Here is a 13,680-nt window from a genome sequence, read left to right as displayed (position 1 = left end):
CCCATACCAAGCTGGTGCCAACGGGGCCGGCACCAAGACGGCACTGTTCCCCTCTCCTGGGAAACAACCGGAGTCTGAGCCCACTCACCTTGGTCTGACAAGAAGTCCAGCATGGTCTGCAGCAGGAAGGACAGGTGCCTGACAGAGAGGGCGGGGTTCCCCATTCTCCGGGACGCGTACACCAGCTCGTGCAGCAGACGCATCTGGACAGCAGCCCAGCCTCGGTGCGTGCCTGTGAGGGAAGCCACGGGACGTCAGAGCAGGCCTCAGGGCACACGGGCCATGGGGCAGCGCCAGGGCCCCTCGGGAGCCACAGCTACTGTGTGAGACAGCGATTCCCAGACACTGTCTCAACCTCCAAGCTCGGAGGGCAGAGAAGCACTTCCCCGATTTATCCTGGAGAAGAATGCTCACATGATACGTTTGCTCACACATTAAAAAAAAAAAAAAAAAAAAAAGTTTTATTTTCTCTCTTCTGCAAAGACACACAATCTCTAAAACAACCCATTCTGAAATACTTATAATAAGGTTAGGACAAAAGATTATATTTTCAGTAGTATGTATTTGAGTTACAGCATACTTTTTTCCCCTAAGAAAACACTAGTATTTGACGAGCCTTCATTAACAACAACCAAACACATAAAATTTAAAAAGCACATTTCTCTAAAGTGTAAAAACAGAAAAGTGGAAAGCTAAATGAGAAAAGAATGGTTACCAAGAAACTGTGGCTGCTCCCTCCAAAATGACTTAGTGTATCCGAAATTAGAGGTGGAAGAAATCGGCTGCACAGCCATCAAAAAGCACCTCTTTAGGTTCCCAGGATTTAATGCACAGCTGAGTCCCTATGCTGTTCACCCGAAACTATCTCGACAATGTCAGCTGACTACACACGCATGCATGCTCACTCACTCAGTCCTGTCTGACCCCGTGGACTGTAGCCCGCCAGGCTCCTCTGTCCATAGGGTTCTCCTGGCAAGAAGACTAGAGTGGGTTGCCATTTCCTCCTCCAGGGGGTCTTCCTGACCCTGGGATCAAACTCATGCCTCCTGCGCTGGCAGGCAGATTCTTTACCAGTGAGCCACCTGGGGAGCCCTTAATCTGTTAATGTTTTACATTGTTTCAATGTAAAACAATAAGTTTAAAAAAAAAAATCACAAGAGTTCAGAGATATTTATTTGTGTCCCTTTTGGCAACAGTTAGTGCTTTTAAATATTTTCCACCTTAAACTGCTTCATGAAGAAGAGGTAGGGACAGGAATCACAATCAGCTACCACCCAGCGTTGTGTGTCCAGGGAGCCTGGGGGGCTGGCAGAAAGGCTAGAGGTGAGATTTAAGACTCTAAGCAAAGGATACCCCCTCTCCTAGCCCCACTGACCATCTCTCCCACCACCCTTCCTGCAGGCTGACCGGCCCCTTCTGTGGATTTCCACCAAATCCTGCACTATCTTGTTTCACCAGCATTCTCCGGCAGGTACACTGAGTGCCTGGGAGCTCGTGTCTTGGTTTCTTTCATCGGTCCGTAACTTCCTCGGGAGCCAGGATGGTGTCGTATTCACCCAGGTACCCCAGTAAGAGGCCTGACACACAGCTGGCACTGAACAGGCTAGTGGGTCAAGTTGAAAGCCTGATGAAAGCCTGTTTTTCATACATGCCTACTTAAGTATATAGGCTAAAAGGACATGATTTCTAGGATTTGCTGTAAAAATATTTCAACAAAGAAATATTTAAGAACAAATTCTTAAAAGAAAAAGAAAGGTGTGAATAAAGCAGATATGGCCAAATCTAATTATTTTAAAATATGAGTGATGGGCTCATTGTACTATTCTAATTTGTATATATTTTAATTATTTCATAATAATTTTTAAGTTGCTGAATAACAATAATTATTGAGATTCTTAGAGCAGACCAGACCTGCCCACACACAAAAACCTTGATATCCTACCACTCCATCTTACAGAAACCCTTCCAAACCACAAGAGGGAAGGAGAGAACAAGCCCCCTCAGTGTTTCCACGTTACCAGAAGACCACAGGCTGACGCGAAAGAGATTCTGGAAAGGATGAAGAGGCTGAAATCCACATCACAACTAACCCAGCCCGGATTTATAAATGACCCAACTTAACTCGCCTCTAGCACATCATGTCAATAATGGGGCACATATCACTTTGTAGATTTTCTTTTAATAGATAAGGATCCAGTTCCCATCAAGGGCAATTATAAACTTTTCTTAACACCAAATAGCATACAAGTCATAATTTCTATGCGATTCAAATTGCTCACATAAAAATCTGAATCTTTTTTTCCTTAAGTCAGACTTGCAGCATATGAGCCAGTGATAAAATTTCCAACATTCTTGTATTCAAAAATTTCACCAATGTGAGAGTTTATTACGTCAACTGCAGCCTTTTAAGGCAAACTCGTATGCCACTCTCTTTCCTAAGAGTTTCTGGGGAAAATTTAATCCCTCGTTCAGGAAAAGGATAAGCAGAGGGTATGATCAAAAAAATCTTCGTCTATAGAAGACAAATAAGATTGAAGTGATAATAAGCAGGCTGTTAAGCTGACAGATACACACAGTGCCCTTCTGTGTTCCTATCTCAACTTTCCATAACCAGCCAAGGAAAATCTTCATTTCAAGAAACAGAAAAACTTTTCAGGTGCTGAGAATAAAGACAATCTCCCTTTTATTCACAAGTATAGGGTGTTAGTAGATTTCCACTTAATTCTCTGAGAAATGTTTAAAGTGGTCCAGAGCAATAGTGAAAATAGGGTTTAAGGTAACGTTTCTTATTTTAAAAAAAATACAGCCAGCTGACTTTTATCATTTTTACTTTATTCAATCTCTTACCTCACCTCCCCAACCTCTTTCACAAAACGATGGTGAATGTCCCCTCCCAAAATATTAATAGAAGGCTGGGTAAAAAGCACCAAATACAGGGAGGTGTGCTTGTTTGCTTCATTTTTCAAAAGAAACATGTTTTGTGCCAGTGATTTAAAAATTAAGATCAAGAAACAAACTCTGCTTAATAGATAGCAACAAGCACATGTCATCGAAGCTGCTCACCAGTTTTGGGCCCTCGGTGCATGTGTTTCCAGAGACACCTGCAAGGGGACGCTGGGAGGGGCAGGGTCTCCGTCCTCACAGGCACACACCCTAGGGAGGGGGGTGGGTGCTAAACCACTGCCCAGTGTGTCCATGTAATTACAATTCATGGGAAACGCCACAACAGAGGGGCAGGAGTCAGTGACGAGGAAGATAGAGGGACTGTGTGTAGCTGGGGGACGACGGGGACACTCAGTGGAGACCTGCAGGATGCCTGGCGCAGCCGGTGAGGGCAGAGAGGGGCGTCCAGAGGAGGGGAGGGCGGGGGCAGCCAGCAGCAGCCCTTGGACCAAGGCCACAGCAGTCGCCGCACGAAGCCCAGGGCGAGCTCACTCCACAGTCAGCCTGCAGGGATGTCCAGGGATCACAGCAGGAGTCGCTGGAAAGCCCCCGCGCTCTGTACTGAAGTCTCCCAAAAGCACACAAAAGGGGTTCCCGGGCCACCTGGACCCACAGCCCCCTCTCAGCATCCCCTTCCTGACTCCACGGGTAAGGAGAGCCCCCAGCACAAAGACCACCAAGCAGGGCCCACCCCGGTCCCTCATCTGTAAGGAGAGGGGAGGAGCCAGATCAGCCTTCTCGGAATCACTTGAGGCTCCTCCATCACACAGGCCCCGCCTCAGCATACACCCATGCCCAGCCCCAGCCCAGGAGGCAACAGACTCAGAGCCCAGGGCAGCAGGGTCACGCAGAGGGCCAGCCAAGGGGGCCATCAGCGGGGACAGGCCCCACAGGGAGGTTCTGGCTTCTGGCTGAGGGTCCCTTCAGGCCTCGGGCTCCAAGATGACATTCGGTTCAACACCACACAGCCTTGGGGCTCCGGGAGGCCAAGGACAGTCCGTGACCACAGTGGAGGGAGTTGAAGCAGCTCCGGGAGGCCAGTCAGGGGCCCACAGTGGAGGGGCGACTGCCGCCGCCCTGAGGGTTCCACTGCCAAAGGGACACGCTGGGCTGAAACCACAGGCTCGCATTAACGCATCCAGAACTCAGGGTCCATTCAAAAGTGCCAACCATGAAACACGTGCTCACAAACCTTAGATTCCACCTCATCTCTTGGGGGAACCCAGAGGGAAAAGTAATCAGGGGAAGAGCAGGTGACAGGGCAGGTGAAGAAAACCTGTTGTGATTTCTGTTTGGGTGAGATGGTGAATGATCTGGAAGAAAGTGCCACTGGATGAAATCAGACACGGCTGAGTGTCCTCAACACGTGGCACCGTGTCCAGCACAAAGCAAGAACCAAGAAACGCCTGCTGGCAACTGACCTCCAGTTCCACCCAACCTGTTTGCACTTAACACGCCACCAATGGCCAGGACCAAAGCCAGGGGCCGAGTTCAGGTTCAAAATTACCCGACCAACAGTATGAGCCTGACCACCAACACCATCCAACACAGACAAACAGCAGGTCTCCTGTTTAATGTTTCACTCCGCATTAATTGGGGTGAAGTAACTCTCAGCTCCAGTACCTTTGTTGAAGTCCTGTGGATCCAGCGACAGGCTGTAGCCAGGAAGCGTCTCCAGGAGCAGCTTGTAGCAGGCCCTCCAGCCGGGCTCCGAGATGCTCGGGGCCACGCACTGCATGGCGGCCACGCGCTTGAAGAAGGCGGACTTGCGGTGGAAGCCGATCAACTCGTAGAGCTCGGAGAGGATGCTGTAGCGCTGGATCTTCTCCTCCTCAGACAGCTGAGGCACCGGGGGGAAGGAAAAGGCACGTAAGAGAACCTTCCAAGTGAAAAAGGGAAACAGACAGCTTTCCCGTAAAACAGGGACCCAATGAAACACGAAGGCAAGGGGAGGCCGCGTCAGTGTGCTGACACAGTAGGCAGCAGAGAGGCACGGACGCGGCTCCACGTGGAAGCGCCAAGGCCTTCTCTGCACCCCACGTCTCCATGCTCACCCTGTCGTCTTGCTAAGAAGACCCGTATTCTCTGGGACAAAGGCATCTGCTACTTAGAACATTAAGACGCAGCGAAGGGAAAGAGAAAAAGAAAGGGAAAGACACTGGAATTTGGGCAGGAATTTTAAAACACATGACCTCTCAAAACACAAATATATAGAACCAGTGAAAAAGAAAATGAAATGTCAATAATAACCACACCGACCTTGGCCTGCATGGCTTACAAGAAGTTTTCTTTCATACACAACCTGACCTAACCACCACCTAACCCAACCACCCTATGATGGAGTAAAGACAGCTTCTGTTTCTTAAGCACGACTACAAGCCTGCAGTGTAACTACTAGGTAAACAGCTTAGCATTTTTCAAAGCAGTAAGTGTCTGTGATAGTCTGTGTACACATTTATTTCCTTGGGGCCTCATTCTTAAAAAGGATATAAATCAAAAAAAAATTTTTTAACACAATTTAGCAACAATGACAAAAAGACAAAAATGAGGGTGAGGAGAAAATGGGGACTTCATATTTAGATGAAACAAGGGCCAGGTGAAGCAGGGACCATTAACAGAGGCGACGGCAGACGCAGCTCAAAGGACCCCGGCAGCCGAAGCAAGAAAAAGAGAGTGAGCTGCAGGAGCCAGAGGGCCTGTGGGGTACACAGCTGCTGTGCGTCCCGCGTGGGAAAGTCTGAACCATCCTTCTCCAGTCGAGCACCGTCCCCAGAACCCACTCGGCTCAGGCCTGGTGGTGCTGAACGCAGCAAGCACAGCCCCGGGGCACTGCTCTCTGCTTTCCGTTCCCACCAGCCGTCAACCCATCTCATCACTGCTCCGGCCTGCAAACCAAGGCCTGGGGTTCCAGTGTAAGGATGGAGGCGGCCCGCGCCCCAGCCTGCAGGCAGCTCACTCGGCAGGGCCCCAGGTCCTGCCCATTTCTCCACTGCGTGGACTTCCCTCCAAGACACACTCCCTCCTCCTCAGGTCCCCACAAAACTCCTTCCCCCCAAATACGAGGACCTCAAGCCATATTCCTGACTCCTGTTCAACCAGAAATTCTGGTTCCCTCTCTTTCGCCTTCTCCAACAAAGACCCTGACTTTCCTCCCTCCCCATCCAAGCCCTCCTTTCTCCGTGAGGAGTGAGGACCGCACACACCACACACCGTCCTGAGGCCAGGCACTCCGCTGGCTGGGATGGAGCTGTTCCGTCTAACCTGAGATGCACCCTTACACTGGCCCCCTTCTGTCTCAGAAAGCCTTTCCTCAGTCCCCCACCCCTCTGATCCCGAGCTTAAACAGACAAAGTTCGAGGTTACCATTATTATGTGCACATCTACTGGGTTTTTGCTAGGTTTCCTTAGCAACAGCCTCATTAAGAAACTACATCAAGAACTTTAAAGAGGCTATTCTTACATCTGAGCGGAGTAGCCTGCAGAAAATGCAAATGGCTTGGAAGAGAAAATTAACCAGGGACCAAGAGGCCGCAGGTTCTAATCAACAGTGTCACGAGCTGAAATGTTCTCAAACGGCTCAGTTGTTCCTGAACATCAGACCTGCAGGAGGTGCCGGGATGAGTGTAACTGGTCTGGGAGCAAGCTCCCACAGCTGGAAGGTATGGGGCTTTTCGCTAGTTTTCCAAACAATTCCTTACCACCTCTTTCTCTTGTGGTCACTCAGGTTTCCTACTAATGAAGAAAATTCACTTCAGTCATCTGGGTCGTTTGGAAGAAGCTACAGAATGCAGTTCACAGAGCCTGGACTTTGCAGCCACAGCAAACTAGGTTTGTAGAAGCCCAGTGGTGGCACTGACAAGGTCTGCATGCCAACACCTGGCCTTTATTTCCTCCTCTCTAAAACGGGGTTCAGGGGTCTCCCTGATAACTCAGTGGTAAAGAATCCACCTGCCAATGCAGGAGACACGAGTTCCATCTCTGGTCCAGGAAGATCCCACAGGCCACGGAGCAACTGAGCCTGTGAGCCACAACTATTGAGCCTCGGCTCCAGAGGCCAGAGCCACAGCTACCAAAGCCTGCTCTGGTAACGGAGGCTTTGTCCTTCTGTCTTTGTCTGGTAACAGAACTTGTTTTACTAAGATTAACACCAGAGCAGCCCCAACTAGAAAGTTCCCCAGCCCTGCAGGGCAAGGTATGTTCTTTTCCCCTGCAGAACTGATGACAGTTTGTGCTCATTTGCTTTCACGTTTATCTATTAGCACCTATGTCCCCCTCTGGACATTGTGCTCGAGCAGCACAGGAACCCTATGGAATGTAAATAAAACCTATGGAAGATTCTTAGGCTACAAGCCTGGTGCCTGGCCCCCGGTACAGAATGGGGGGAAGGGAAAAGCCAAAGGAGCACACTTTACCGACACCCCTGAACCCAAAATTATGGTCTGACTTGGGACAAATGACCAAGTCTTCTTTACTCTGAGGCTCCTCTTCTGTCAATGAGAATAAACACACTTAGCACAAGCGGCTACAAGGACTGAAGGAAGTAACCAAATTCACAGCCTAGTCAAGAGTCTGCTAATGGTTCCTCCACAAGCAGGAGCTGCCCTTCCTGCTTTGACACATCACTGGTGGGGTGACAGTGAACGCTTCCCAAGTGCCAAGCGGCATGGGAAGCACTCTACATGTGTTATAATCCCACTGACAATTCACAGCATATCCAGGAAGAAGTGAATATTGTCATGCCCATTTTACAGATTCACAAACAGGCTAAAGGAGGCTACCTCCCAGTCCAGGCTCACACGGAGAGGAAACAGCAAGTGGAACCTGGCTCTGGCTGCAAGGTTCACACTCCTCTCTCCCTTCGCCTTGAACACCTGCAGCTGAGACCTACAGGGTCACTACACAAATCTGTAGCCAGCTCTCAGACTCCAAGCTCGCAGCTCTTTGTTAATGCTAATGCCCATGAACCACTCCCGTAAACAACTGAAGACAAGACAGGTGGATCCACATTCCTGCTCACAAAGAAGAGGAATCCTGCCTAGAACCCTCCTGGAACATGCAGAAACCCTTCCCAACACCAGCAGATTTTCAGTTTTTGCATCTGCATGGGGCTTCTTCAGGCAGAAGGCACCTGCAATAATGCCCTCTCGGTTCTTTGCAGCCTGTCCACATCAGGCAACAGGAGTCGCAGGACTGACCCACCAGGAGGAGACCCCTGATCGAGAACCAAAAGCTCACCCTGGTGCAGAAAAACCCAGGCCGCTCCTCTTTGTCACTGTCATTGTAAAGTCTCACCAGAACTCACCACTTCGCTATCTGCTCATCAGGCAACCACATACAGAGATGAGCTAACTTCAGCAAAGCAGCGAGCCAGGGAGAGCGCCACAGGTCCACGCCCGCCGCGGCGAGGCCGGCAGCTGGCCCTCCGCATGGCTCTGCTGACCCCTAGTGTTCTACAAAGACCAGGCCAGTAGAGGAGGGCTGTTCCCAGCAGGTGCCAATTTCTACACACTAAAAAAAAGCACATTACCTTATAAAACACTCTGTGTTATACCCACCTGTGGGAAGAGCCTCGCCAAAAGCCCAAATGTTCAACATGAATTTGCAAAGGCAACTCTGGTCCGTAAGGGCAAGCGAGTCTTAAGATACAAAGTCTGCCAAGTGCTCCCCACAGCCGACCCTCCACCAGCCTGCCTGTGGTTCTGCAGCCTGCTCTCAGTGTCCATTCAAAACCACCCGCCCCCTCGTCCACCGGGCACGACAGACGTCCCTCCACTGCCTCCGGCCACAGTGTGTAAGGGCGGCTGCAGAGCAGCTCTGCACGATGACGCTGGACAGGGCTGGACACAGAGTGTCTGAGCTGAACTGCTCCTTCCGGTCACCGCGAGTCTGCCATCCCATCATTTCACAGGTGAAAATACAGAGATATGGAGGGTTCTCCTGTAAGAGCAAAGCAGGGTCCGTGCACAATGCCCCAGCTGGGTCCACACACCCTCAGGGTTCCCTCATGCCTGCCTGACGAACCCACACGTCTTTACTTTCGCTCATGACCTAACGATCAGTCTGCCTTTTAAGCATCTTTTCCACCCACCGTCCTTCAGAAAGAAGGCCGCTCAGGCCACAGAGTGACTTCTGGTCCCCGAGCTCCAAGCTTGAGCCTGGGCAAGGCTATGTACCTGGTGCCCTGCTTGTGGGCTCTTCAGCCGCTGTGGATGGGTCATTTCCTCTTTTCACAGGGAGACCCCTTGGGGGAGCCCTCATCTTGCCCTCAGCACAGGTCCCAGGACTGCACCCTGAGCTGTCCCACTGGGGCTGCGTGTGCCCAGGGCTGCTCCCTGGATGGCAGCCTCAGAGCCAGGAATCATGCCTGCTCATCCCTTCAAACGCACTGCCCGGCCCAGGGCTCACCCAGAAACCGTGGTGAGTGGTCACCCAACCCAGACATCCGTTCTTCTGCCGGTGCTGCCGACCGCTGGCTTCCACCCTTCCCCGTCAAGCGGTGGGTTTTCGCTTTTCCTGCCCGTCTTTACCAGAAACCTCGACCTCTTCTGAGAAGGCACAGAGAGGCTGAGTAATTCACTCAGGGGGACGAAAGCCAGACTCAAGTCCCAGCCGTGTGTATTCCCAGTCCCTGTGCTTAACCCTTACACTAAAATATTCAGCATTTTATAGACTGTGGTTATAAATATGTGAGGTATCAAAATACGTATGAGCAGAATACATATCAACTCTTAAGATGTTAACTCCACGGCTTTGTTTCTATTTTATTTCTATTTTAAAAATTAAGAAGCTCTGCAGTAAATATGGCAAAACATTAACATACTAAGCCTCTGTGACAGAGGCCTGCCATTCTCTCTTACATGTTCAGAATGCAAAATGACATTGCAGTCTCTCTCCATCCCCTCCCGACGCCCCTCTCTATCACCTGAGTCCCCCAGACCCACATATTTAAGCCTTTTCATGACACACCTGACTCCATCAGCTCGCCCCCCAAACCCCCTCTGCAGAGTCTCTTCTCTGAGCGCAGCATGGCCATCCTTACCTGACTAATCAAGCAGAAACCTGGGCATGACTCCGTCTGGCCCTCACATAGGTCACTAATTCCTTCCTTTCACCTAAACACATGTCTTCAATCTGTTGACTTCTTCCCACTGACCACCCCACCACCACTCCAGTGAAGCCACCTCCATCCCCTGCATCCCCTCAAGAGCTCCCGGCTGGTCTCCCCCTCCACGCTCACCCTGCTCCAGACAAAGCGGGGGTGGCCCATCATTCCTGTGCTTTTAAGGCGTTTCTGCTGAAACTCACTGTTATTAGAATAAACTCCAGGTTCTTCACCTGGTGAGTATCCACCTTTGCCACGAAACTGTCGGCACAGTGAGAGCAGATTCTGCCTTCCCCACCTCTAGGCCCGCTCGGAGCACGATACCGGGCTGAGCGAGATCTGCTCGAGGACAGTCGCCTGTGTTCTCACCCTAGCCGTGGGCCCTAAGCAAACTGCTTCAACTTTTGCGTCTTGGTGGCCCTGGCCGTAAAAATCCAAAGTGGCCTAGAAAGGCCATAGATGTTTAGCTGGATTATTGATTTGAGGATTTTGCATTAGCAATCTGCAACTAAACGTTCTGGTGATTCTATCTCATTAAAAACACATCCAGATCCAGGTCATATGTGTGGGATGCCTGCGGTGTACAACGAGCTATATGAAGTCCTTTCACACGCTTCATATTTTATAACATGAGCAACCCAGACAGGGCCACAACTGCAATCACGTCAAGAGGCCAAAAAGGAGGCATTAAAGCTTGGCCAAGGCCGCAAAGCTGTTAACAGCAAAGTTCTCTCTCCAATCAAAAAAAAAGTTTTGAAAGAACAAAATTTTGAAGTTTGAAAGTAAAAGACCGTAATATAAAGAAGTAAAACAGCTCCCTTAATCAGGATTTCAAGTTCTGACTCCGGGCTTTTGACCACCCTGAATCCTAGCACAGCAAAGCCAGACTGACTTGTGGCGAAAAAGCTCCGGGAGAACTGCGCTAAGCCCTCCACGCGGAGGCAGACACACACCCACCTGCCGAAGGTTAATGTAAACTGCGTTCTGCAGAAATTCCGACGCTTCCATGCTCCGCTTCTGAATGGCGAGGACGCGGACGGCCTTGACACACGCTTCTAACTCAATCACCCCAGCGTTCTTATACTGTAGGGTCAAAAGAGAAGAGAGAGGTTTCTGTCGGGTCGCGCAGGCTGCACCCGGGGACTCGGTGACACTGGGCAGCACCTCCCCAGCGCGAGGGCCTGCAGCACAGCTCAGCCAAGTTTCTGCTTGAGAAAGGCTATCCCAACACCTGGGGGCAAAAGACGCTGGAGGGATTGAGTGAGCCTATAAACGCACATATACATATGTTAGCATTCCTTCGAGTAATACAACCAACAGTAGCTGGCTATTTTACAGAATTTCAAAACACGACCCACGGAGACTCCGCTGCTCGTTCCCACTTGGCTCCTGTGCTCTTAGACTCTCTCACACCTGCGGCTTTGAGGCGGGAGCTGTCACTTCACGTCCTCTGTGGCCGAAGTCCTAGCTCCTTGCGTCACGGTGTCCATCCGCTCAGCGCGCTGGACGCGTGTCTAGTGTCTCCCTGAGTTACTTGTTCCCGTTTCTCAGGTCTTGAGAGGAAGGACAAGTGAAGACACGTGAACAGAGAAGGCGCCACGGACTGCGGCTGCTGCTCAGCAATGGTCCTCCTCCAACCGCACCTCCAGCTCTTCAGGTTCTGCCTAAGGGGACATCTGCCCAGGAGAGCTGCCCTCGGCCCCTGGAACACTGTGTGGGGTCAGGCCCCCTCCTGCGCTCTCCTCTTTCCCAAGGCCCCAGCGTGAACCCTCCTTGCTCCCTGTCCTTCTACCCTTTTTGTCTCTTTCCTGACGGTCCTGAGCTGGATCAGTTTTCAATTGAGTTTTGTTAAGACTTCTTGCAGCTGGGGAGGAGGCTTCCAGAGGTGAAGAAATCCATGTATCCTGGTGCCTGGAGAGAACCCGAGGCCAGGAGACCCCTGTCCACACCCAGAAAGGCATCAAATGTGCCACAGAGTTGGCCACCCCCTCAAGTGTCGGCTGAGACCCCAAGGCCTGCCTGGTATAACCACTCACAAAAATGCAGTCTGCCCACTTATGGATTATTAAGAAGCAGAAATACACAGTTGCTAGTGTTCCTTACTAAAATTATTTGTAAGGTCGAAAAAGAAATTACTGTGCCAGAAGGAGCAGGCCTCCACTACGTCCTCGTTTCTAAAACATAACATGCACAGAACTTGTGATAAGTTACATTTAATTTACCAAAGACAGCACAAGCAGGAACTGTGCTTACCTAACTATTAATATGGATGTAAAAATTATATCAGTTTTATATATCATTTAACAACACAACAGAATCTAACAGGGACTTGTTTCCATTGAAATAAAATTATTTCCTTTCCTACAAAACTCTTAAGAAAACTACTGAAGGGAAAAAGGTCATCTCAGGTTTTTTTCACATATTTTTATTATAGTTACATATTTTAAACACTAGTTTCTCAGGAGGCACAGTGCTAAAGAATCTGCCTGCCAACGCACGCGACGCAAGAGATCTAGGTTCAATCCCTTAGTCAGGAAGATCCCCTGGAGAAGTAAATGGCAACCCACTCCAGTATTCTTGCCTGGAGAACTCCACGGACAGAGGAGCCTGGGGGGCTACAGTCCACGGGATCGCAAAGAGTCAGACGTGACTGAGCGCAACAACAACATTTTAAATATTACAATGAGATTTAAACTGCAATCATAACGAACAGGACGTTTCCTAGAAGTCTGCTCCATACCTGGGCTTACAAACATCGTCCTGGGACGTAAGCTCTCTGCTGAGGGGCCATGCCCGTTTTTCACTGTTGATTCCCTAGTAACCACCTACCAAGGCACCAACATCAAGCACAGAACTATGCAATCAGTACTTTTAGAAATACAGGAGGGAATTATCTCATTCACTTCTAATACAAAACCCTAAAATAAATACTAAGCTTATTTACAGATAAAGGAAATAGGGCCCCCTAAAAGTACAGTATCTTGCCTCAGGTCACAAAGCTAGCAGCTGGTGAAGGCAGGATGTGAACTCAGGTCTGCCTGACTCCAAAACCAAGGTGGAAATCCCCCTGCATCAGAGAAGGCCCAGCCCCACAGACTATCGCCATCTTGTCCTTTGCACACATTTAAATTAGGGAGCACTTCTTATTGCTCTGTGATAGCTCTTTGTAAACTGTGGGTGTTAGCTTCGTGTCTGTCGTGGACATACATCGCAGATCTTTTTCTTGATGTTGCTTGCATTTTGTTTACATGGTTTTTCATTTAGGTTGTGGTCAAACCATTTTTAACATAGTGAATCTTTTCCTGATGGGTTTTCTCTTTGGTATTTTCTTAGAATACTCTCTTACAGAGCTTTCCTGGCAATCTGCTGACACTTTGTAAACAAGACCTAAGACATTACTGGCTGTAAAGTCCTTACTGTTACAGTTTGCCTTGGAGTTCCCTATGTTTGGGGTGCTGTCTAGGCTGTATATAATACTCAGTAATAGAAAATTGGTTGAATGAGTAATTCTCCATCTTTTCATCCCCAGTTGGAGAACAAATTTGGAGAGTAACTTGAAAGTAACCAATGATATATGTAAGTGTCATATCCAGTGACTAAACTTCCGGAAATCTTAACTAAAGGAACACAAGAAC

At 49.5% G+C, this 13,680-nt stretch overlaps 1 protein-coding gene across 5 annotated transcripts in view; it reads right to left on the bottom strand.

The window, feature by feature from the left end:
- Positions 1-13,680, bottom strand: part of TRAPPC9 (trafficking protein particle complex subunit 9) — a 385,435-nt gene that overhangs the window by 336,171 nt on the left and 35,584 nt on the right. For 4 of the 5 annotated variants that reach the window (XM_068983500.1, XM_068983498.1, XM_068983502.1 and 1 more), the window contains 3 exons: positions 11,003-11,128; positions 4,567-4,783; positions 89-232 (listed from right to left, as the gene is read on the bottom strand). In XM_068983500.1, the coding sequence (XP_068839601.1) occupies positions 89-232; positions 4,567-4,783; positions 11,003-11,128 (487 nt within the window). The remainder of the gene's footprint in view (positions 1-88; positions 233-4,566; positions 4,784-11,002; positions 11,129-13,680) is intronic. The other variant, XM_068983503.1, reaches the window with a different exon arrangement.

Source organism: Capricornis sumatraensis, chromosome 11 (genome assembly GCF_032405125.1).
Source record: "Capricornis sumatraensis isolate serow.1 chromosome 11, serow.2, whole genome shotgun sequence".
NCBI classification, from domain to species: domain Eukaryota; kingdom Metazoa; phylum Chordata; class Mammalia; order Artiodactyla; family Bovidae; genus Capricornis; species Capricornis sumatraensis.
The sequence above is the reverse complement of the archived record's forward strand: the minus strand, read 5'-3'. Positions and strand labels throughout refer to the sequence as shown.